Here is an 8,702-nt window from a genome sequence, read left to right as displayed (position 1 = left end):
GAATGTAAATGAATTGTTTAAACTGAACCACAAGATCACAACACGATTAAAAATATTAAATTAAAAGAAATAATGTCAGGTAGACTCTGGGGTTCGTGAGAATTCATGTGGTACATAAAATATTAGCAAAGTTTCACGTGTAATTGGCAAAACAAACTGTGCTTCATTAATAACTGAACAAAATGCTGTTCTTTGAAATACGTTATTTATTTAGCCCTTTTTGATTACCATGGGGTGTTTTAGTACTGCAAGGTGCTAATCTTTAGAAAGAAAATTTAAATGTTGAGAGTTTCCAAATCAGATAGCCATGCAAGCCCTCAAATGACCTTGAAGCCGATACGACTTCAGTTTCATTATTGCAAGCTTGTCAAAAAATGTTTGGTTTTGTGGTTTTCACAACTTTGAAGTCCAAATGAACTGAACAATGGAGTTGAGAGTTACGATTGGTCAAAGTCTACGATGACGTATACACTGTTTCCGTCTCCGTGGCTTCAGTCATACTGCGCATGCGCCATTGTGTCTGCTTCCATTGTCTCTGACGAGTTGACGACCTTAGCGTCAATGTCTCTCGCATCCTCTTTCGGAAATTATCCGAAAGAAATGCGTATAAGAAAGGATTGAGGGCGCTGTTGAAGAAATAACACAGGTAAATCATGGGGTTAAAAAAGGGGGGAATGTGAATGGATCCAAACGGTAGGACCAGTGCCACGATCTGATAGGGCAGCAGGCAAAGGGCGAAAGAGGACACCACGACGACCAATAACTTAATCACTTTCTTACGAGCTGAGACGGTTTCTTTCTTCTTGCTCTTCTTGTGTTTGGACTTTTCTGATTTGGAGATTGTGAGGGGGCGAGCAGCCGAGAAGGGACGACGGGGTTTCGAGACCTTTGGAGCCGCGTCCGAGGCCTTACTCTGATTGTTGTTCGTCGTCACTTTGCAGGCGTTATTTTCCACTGGACCGTTCCGCGATTCCGTGAGAGTTGTTTCCCGCGTCTCTTCTTTCTTATTTCCCGCCATTTCGATTCGGATGCTTATCTCGTGGTCGGGATCCCCTTTCGGTTTGTAGATACATGATTGGTCAACTGCTGGGCTCATCTGGCCGCTATCCTCATCAGGCTCGTCCAAAAAGAATGGCCCAATCTTTTGTGTTTCGGGATTCTCCTCTGATTTGGTCGAGATTTGAGTCTGTATCAACACCTGTGCCTCCTCGAATGTACCTGGTGGTCCTTGGCGACTCGCATCCACATTGCCTCCGTTGTTGGCTTGTTTCTGTGCGTCACAAGAGGGCGCTGGTGTTTGGTTTCTTCTCTTAAAGATGTCCCGCACACCAGCCAACCTGGTAATGATGTTCCTCTTTGGTCGATCAGGCTTCTCACAATCTGATGCAGTGAGCCTCAGTTTACTGCTCACCCAGAGTTTGTGGCCGATCAGGCCGTACAGGATAACCATCACCATCAGTGGAATGACGTAATAAATACAGAAGAACACAACTGTTTGTATCTTCACGTGTGGACTTGTCATTTTCACATTGGGAATACAGTAAGGGACACCGTCAACATAATCTACATGGAAATACCACATTGAGTGGATGTTGAACAAGACGCTAGCGATCCATACGGTCGCCATTGCTACGGTGAGTCGACCGGCCGTTAGGAGTCGTCTCGTCTCTAGAGGGCGCAATATGGCGATGAAACGTTCCATGGAGATGACGGTTAAGATAAAGATGGACGATGTTGTCGTGACGCTCATGGCGTAGTTATGGAACTTACAAAGGAAGTCGCCATACTCCCAGCTGGACGAAACGAACCACAGTAGCTTGGGGATGGTGCAGAACAGCGACACAAACAGGTCGGCTACGGCTAGGTTTGCCAGGAAGAAGTTTGTGACAGTGTGCATGGACCTATTCCGAGCAATGACGAATATCACCAGAAGGTTGCCAAGGAAACCAAAGAAGAAAGTTAAAGAATAGCTCAAGATGATTGTCTCCTTTAGAGGTGACTGGACGTACGGGTCATCGTACATTTCTGTCTCATTGAGGCTTGATGAGAAGGAATAGCCCAGGTCTGTCAGCAGAAAAACGGAAAACAGAAACAAATCGTTAGAAAAATAATGTTTTTCCCGCCATAATATTATGTAAATTATTATTATTCAAATGATGATCACAGTTTTACGGAGCTCTTGGATTGCCATCCAAATCTATTTCAAGTATGTTAGGTCACATACAGTTTTGATTCTAGTTTTGGAAAATTACCAATCTGTACAATGAAACTACCTACTAGGTCTGCTGCCACCTAGCGTCCCAAAGGTCACTATTATGTAATCAATGTAATTCTTACCCGTCATTTTGCTGATCAGAAGTTCTCAAAACATGTAGAGTCAATAAATAAAATTGTAACTGGATCTGGATGAAAACCTCAAAGCATCCGAACTAGAAAGTCATGACATAGAAATGTGTGAACGACAACTTCGTTTATCGATGGGCAGATCGCTAAACCATCAGCCGGAACGCAAACTGAAAAATATAAAAATGTACACTTATCAATACTTGTAATGGACAAAAAGTACCCCATAATTCTCTTGTTTGTTCTACTAGTATTAATTTAAGTTATCAACCGAAATCAGTCTGCTGAAATGATGACCAAATCACGAATGTTTTCTTCGATAATGTTCACGTGAATATTATGACATGAATTTTGAACCGTGAAAATTAATGTACGTAGGTTTCACGGCCCTTCAAGGCCACATCTTTACCGAAGTGGGGAGGCAAATTTGCTTTCTTCTCCATATCTCCAAGCCCCCCCCCCCCACATACACACTCGTAGCCAAAGGCTGAGCTAAAATTCCATTTGTAAACGCGGTGATTTGACGGGGCTTATCGACGAACTGTCTCTTTGTAGCTAATGGGCCCTTCTGGGTTAGCCCAGTCGTGAACGAAAACAAAAGTGCTTCTATGAACACGATTTACGGATAAGGAACTGTTGCTTTGGGAATCTGACTCAACTGAAGCAGGAAAGAGCAAGAATACAATCGAGCTTCATATGCCAAAGCTTGCACATTTAACTCAGCGACCCTTTCAATTATTACGTTTTGTTTGCTCAGTATAAATATTGCCGGCAATGTCTTTCTGGACTCCCCCAGAGGACGAAATACAATCACAGACTTCTCGTAACTAAATTCTTTGAACAATTTCGAGACCGGAGAAACAAATACACAGCCTTTAGTTCTCCCAACTTCATTGATGATACGCTACTTGAAATGGATCCTTTTGTTTGAATGGACGACACTGTGAACCTTCTGTTAAAACAATAAATTGATCAGAAGAGGGTGAGTGGGGCAATATCAAACGGATAGTTGACGTTTATAAGATTGCAATCGCCTAGAAAAATATTTATTTAATTTTGTTGTTCACGATCGATGGAGATACTGCATTTGGATGCAGACTTTATCCGCAAACGGAATGTGACAAAAGCTTTTCACTTGTTAGTCAGGAAGTGGACTGTAACTGGACTACGTATAGTATGTGTCACAATTTTATAAAACTAACGTTACAACATTTCATTATGCTCGCCAAAAAAATGTGTTGACTTTAAAGCGAATTGTAAATAGTAGATGTAAATGGCTTAAAGGCAGTGGACACTATTGGTAATTGTCAAAACCTAGCCTTCACAGTAACTGTATCTCAACATATACATAAAATAACAAACTTGTGAAAATTTGAGTTCAATCGGTCATCGAACTTGCGAGACAATAAAGAAAGGAAAAAAACACCCTTGTCACGCGAAGTTGTGTGCGTTTAGATGGTTGATTTCGATACCTCAAGGTCTCGAAATCAAATTTGTGGAAAATTACTTCTTTCTCGAAAACTATGGCACTTCAGAGGGAGATGTTTCTCACAATGTTTTATACCATCAACCTCTCCCCCTTACTCATCACCAATAAAGGTGTTATGCTAATAATTATTTTGAGTAATTACCAATAGTGTCCACTGCCTTATAGAAACTACACTGATGTTTTATCCACCCTTTAGCAACGAGTATGAACTTATAACCAACCAAACACTTAAAGGGATTGTGTTGGCAGCACTGAGACTTGGAACCCTGCGTTGAGGGGATTTAATACAAAAAACATCATTGGATATGCCATCCCCAATGGGACCTAAATTAAAGACAAAACCGGTACATATGTGACGCCCACATCATTGACCACTTTGATTTTGACGACCATTAGTAATGAGACACACTATAAGTGAGAAGACTGGTCTTTGACAATATTACCAATGGTGTCCAGTGCCTTTAACGGCAGAATGCAGACGGTTTGTGTCAATCCATTTTCATAAAATAAGAACAAGTTGTTTTTGTTCTGCCGTCTTCAAACTCAAATCACACATCGACCTTTCGTTCTACTTGTCGTATCCTAGCCCCCCAAAATGTTATCACTCAAAAAGAAAAGAAAAGAAGCAAGACGTTCGTGCGTGCGCTTCAACTCGTGTTGTCCCGTGAAAAAAAAAAAAAAAAAAAAAGTTTACTGACAGCCTTTACATGAAACCTTACCACGGTACATCGTGATGAGCTGTGCCTATTTTCTTATAAATATCATATTTCCCTCACTGTTCAGTTTTTTAGTTCATTCATAAAGAGCAGTCAAACCTGGATGGGGAATGTGGATGGCATAGTGTATGGTATTACAGAATTGTAGTAGTGTTCAATTTAGGTCAATTGTCATTATTTTGCCCGTTGTTTCGTTTTTGTTTTTTTGTTTTTTTTTAGGGGAGGGGGGCTAATGGGAGGGCACATCTCTTTGTTGACAGTTTTTAAGACTTTTGCCTTACCATTGACGGCCCCTGCAAACAGAGACTCTTATGTCCGAACATTTTAAAAAAGAAAAGGAGAGAAAACAAAAAGGTGGATCTACTTAATGGTGCACTCATCTCTGCCGTCACTTGTACTTTAAAACCAGTAAATTCTTCTCCTTATCCATCCGGGCTGACTTTCAAGAAAGGCCTGATGACAAGCGGCTTAAGGTCTTACCACTTCCCTCGGGAGGCTGGAAGCAGAAGATAACCCCATCAATGTACCGTTATTAGTCACTAAGGATCTATGACTCGATCCTTTATGCAAGGAAATTAACCATTTAATAGCTAAGACGTTTCTGTAGAAAATGCATCACTACCGAAATAACTCTTTGGGACGGATGATGGACTGAACTTTAAAGATAAAATCATTATTTTTTGTTTTTTTTCACTGAAATATTGTGTTCGTTTCGACTGATGCACATTGAATGGAACTTAACAAAGTATTTCCGTTTTTGTGGAAAGTTGAGTGATCTGTAGTTAATGAAGAGTTCGGGTTTTCAATATTTGGTTCATAACTAGGTATGCTAAGTTAGTTACTCAGATAATAGTATGTGTAAGGAACCATGAACACGCTCAAGTGCACATAAAGTAAGTACAAACATAAATTAATAATTCAATACATAAATAAATGTGTGGATCATTATATTCTACTTTTAAAACATCTGCATTTCGAGGGGTTTCAAACACTTTTCATAATTGACCAACTCGCCCGATCCAATGCATCATGTCCCTTCAAAAACTCACAGCTTTCAACTGCTCAAAACTATTTCCAAACAAATTTCATCATCGCAGTAAGATGTTATCTTACAATTTTGTCTAAGATGTTTCTAAGGTTATCTACACACGATTCAAGGAGGCAATCAGGAATCTAACATCAGAAAAACATGATTTGCAAAACAAATTTTCATATCTGTCGACATCTTACGGATTATTAAGGCCAATTTTCCAGTACTCTTATCATGATCAAGGTTCTAAACCTTTGTGCACGCTCCCCTTCCCCCGACGCCAACAAACTGATTAACTTGTTTTTTCAATTTATATCCGTCGGCACAGCATTCTGATTTTTTTAATAAGATCTTAATTTGGAAGGTACAACTTCCATAACATATAAAACCCCCAAATAACAAAACAGCAGATATAAGAAACAGAAACAGTGTTTGGAGCTCCACGCAACACGACACTTTTAACTTCAAATACACCGTCAATTTTAGGTCTAGAGCTATGGGGCGCTGGGTCTTAGAGCTGCAAGGCGTGGTGGCGTAAACGAGCTTATCTACACTTTCAGTTCTTAAGCTGCGTGTATAGTTATTGTCTGGCCATCTCTTGAGCCATGCAATCATGAATTATTGACCTAAGGCTTGATAGCTATATTATTAAAATACTTATAACAAAGAAACCACTAAAAATTAGTGCCGCAAAACGGCTTCAGGGCGCTGTGTGAAAAACAAAGCACGATAAAACGACGAATAGCCACTAAACAAATAACAGGTTACTAATATATAAGTAAATAAATGGATACAATAGTTGAAAAAAAAAAATAATAATAACAAGTACTGAAAATAAATTAATAAAAGTAAAAATAGATACAACATAAATAATTAATATGCAAACGACACAGATAGTTAAATTAGTGCAATTTTCAATGATCTGTACAATTTATGTGGAGCTCATCCGATTTAAATAATTGATTATTTGATGTTTTAAAGGCTTTGCCGACAGTTGAAGGTCGTTCGCGACGGCCATCATTTGATAAAACTTCTGGACTGTGAAAAATGGAAAACAAAACATTTGTTTAGTGTGACATAAGATGGTGAGTTCAGGCTTCACCGTGTACGATATAAAGTGCTTAATTTATGCGCCTTCGTGCAGTTTAGATTGCTCATCTGTGAGCAGGCTTTGGTGTATTAACTAGAGTCGATTAGACATAGTCGATCTAGATGTAACTTGAACGCTGCGTGGTTAAACTAGCTAGTAGTCGATCTAGATGTAACTTGAACGCTGCGTGGTTAAACTAGCTAGTAGTCGATCTAGATGTAACTTGAACGCTGCGTGTGGTTAAACTGGCTAGTAGTCGATCTAGATGTAACTTGAACGCTGCGTGGTTAAACTAGCTAGTAGTCGATCTAGATGTAACTTGAACGCTACGTGGTTAAACTAGCTAGGCTAACTGGATTAACTATAGCCACGGATGCACCTTTTTTTCTGTACATCAAAATTTCCACTATCGTATTGCTTTTCAACTGGATTTTTTGTTTTCTAAAACGAATATACAAAAGGGAACCCTTAAAAACAAATCAGGATCATGTTTGAAAATGGCAATTATAATACTTACTATAGTAGTTTCTCTAGCCACTCTAAGATGGCGTTATGGTTAAGAGATCGAACAAAAGTCTATTGAACCTTTAAAACAAAATTATGGTTTTAAATGACTCAAAAGAAAAGTAATAACAAAGGTTAACAACCGAACTTGCTTTGTACTGAGTCCTCTTAGTTCCCAAAACGCCCCACTCACGTATTATGGTTAAAAAATATTAACTTACATTATTTTCTTTAAGACAAGAGGAAGATTGTGATGATACTTGGGATAAATCTGTCTAGGAATTCCTTCCCCAATGGTAAGAAAAAACCAACAAGGAAGTGTCCAGGTGGCATTTGGATGACCGCAACAAGAGCTGATCAACACCCAAGGCCTTGTGACAGCACCATCGAGGTGCCCCAGGGGACGATGTTGTGCCCTAACCCTCTCATTCTCGTGTTTGCTCATGGCACTATCTGATTCCGGTGCGCCCTAGCGTCGCTCTCGCGAACCCATGTCTCTCGGATGCAGACCTTGCAAGTCTTTTGCGAGTAAAGGGATAGCTGAACAAGATTTGTTTTATCCCACTCCACCCCAGAGTGATAGGTGTTCTTTTACATTTGATTTGTGTAAGGCCTTGGATCGCATTGCTTGACATACAGCTTGAGCGCATTGGCTCACCATCACTATTTCTTCATTCTGTTGTGAAACTCAGAATCAGTTCAAACCAGCATGCAGCACAATCGTCCAATAGACCTATATCACGCTGTCACCATCTTGGTCATGTTCCCATAACAGTAATGAACGCTAAAATTCATTCATTGTGCAAATATGGCACCAGACTATTGTTTCGTCCAGACTCAATTTGGTTACAATGAGTTGGAATGGCGTAACACTAACATGGCCACACCGTGATAAAGGTCTATAGCCTCGAATTTAATGTCAGAAATTGTATGGATTTTGTTTTAATTGAATGATTTAACAAATTAATTTCATGTTCTGCAATCAGTATCTTTAAATCTTTAATGTCAATCTGTAGACGTTTGTGTTTGCATCGTACATGAAGTACATCGTACATTTGCATAGGCCCTATCTGTGTTATATTTTGTATTTATGATGGTGAACACCTCAGGTTTGATTGTCTGACTATAAACTGAACGCTGTGGTATATCAATGGCCGAATAGTGATACTACACCTCCAGGGGCCTTTCTCAAACCCCGGCTTGGGCTCCGGCTCAGGCTCCGCGTGCTGATAAGCCTAAGCCTGAGCCGGAGCCCAAGCCGTGGTTTGAGAAAGGCCCCTAGTCAACATTCACACCTCTACTGAAAATTATTTGCATAATTTTGGTCATCATTGAAGGCAAATTAAGTTTCATTTGCTCGATGACCCCACCGTAAGCGTGTACCTCGTATACCTGGGTAATATTTTTTGATGAAGCAAGAAGCACCGTGGTACAACAACATTTTAATCTAGGTTCTCAACATCATCAATTGAGGCAATTTGGATGCAATCGGAAAGCCAGAGGCCCGAGCGGGAAGGTCGGGCTGTTTAA

General features: G+C 39.9%; 1 protein-coding gene across 1 annotated transcript; it reads right to left on the bottom strand.

Moving 5' to 3' along the window:
* On the bottom strand, window positions 1–2,508 carry LOC117304896 (trissin receptor-like). Its single transcript, XM_033789542.1, has 2 exons — window positions 2,338–2,508; window positions 1–2,064 (listed from the first exon to the last, which is right to left on the bottom strand). The coding sequence occupies exons 1-2, from the start codon at window positions 2,342–2,344 to the stop codon at window positions 455–457; spliced, it is 1,617 nt and encodes a 538-aa protein (XP_033645433.1). The 5' UTR covers window positions 2,345–2,508; the 3' UTR covers window positions 1–454.
* Window positions 2,509–8,702: the final 6,194 nt, after the last annotated feature.

This window comes from Asterias rubens, chromosome 21 (assembly GCF_902459465.1).
Source record: "Asterias rubens chromosome 21, eAstRub1.3, whole genome shotgun sequence".
Classification (NCBI taxonomy): Eukaryota; Metazoa; Echinodermata; class Asteroidea; order Forcipulatida; family Asteriidae; genus Asterias; species Asterias rubens.
The sequence above is the reverse complement of the archived record's forward strand: the minus strand, read 5'-3'. Positions and strand labels throughout refer to the sequence as shown.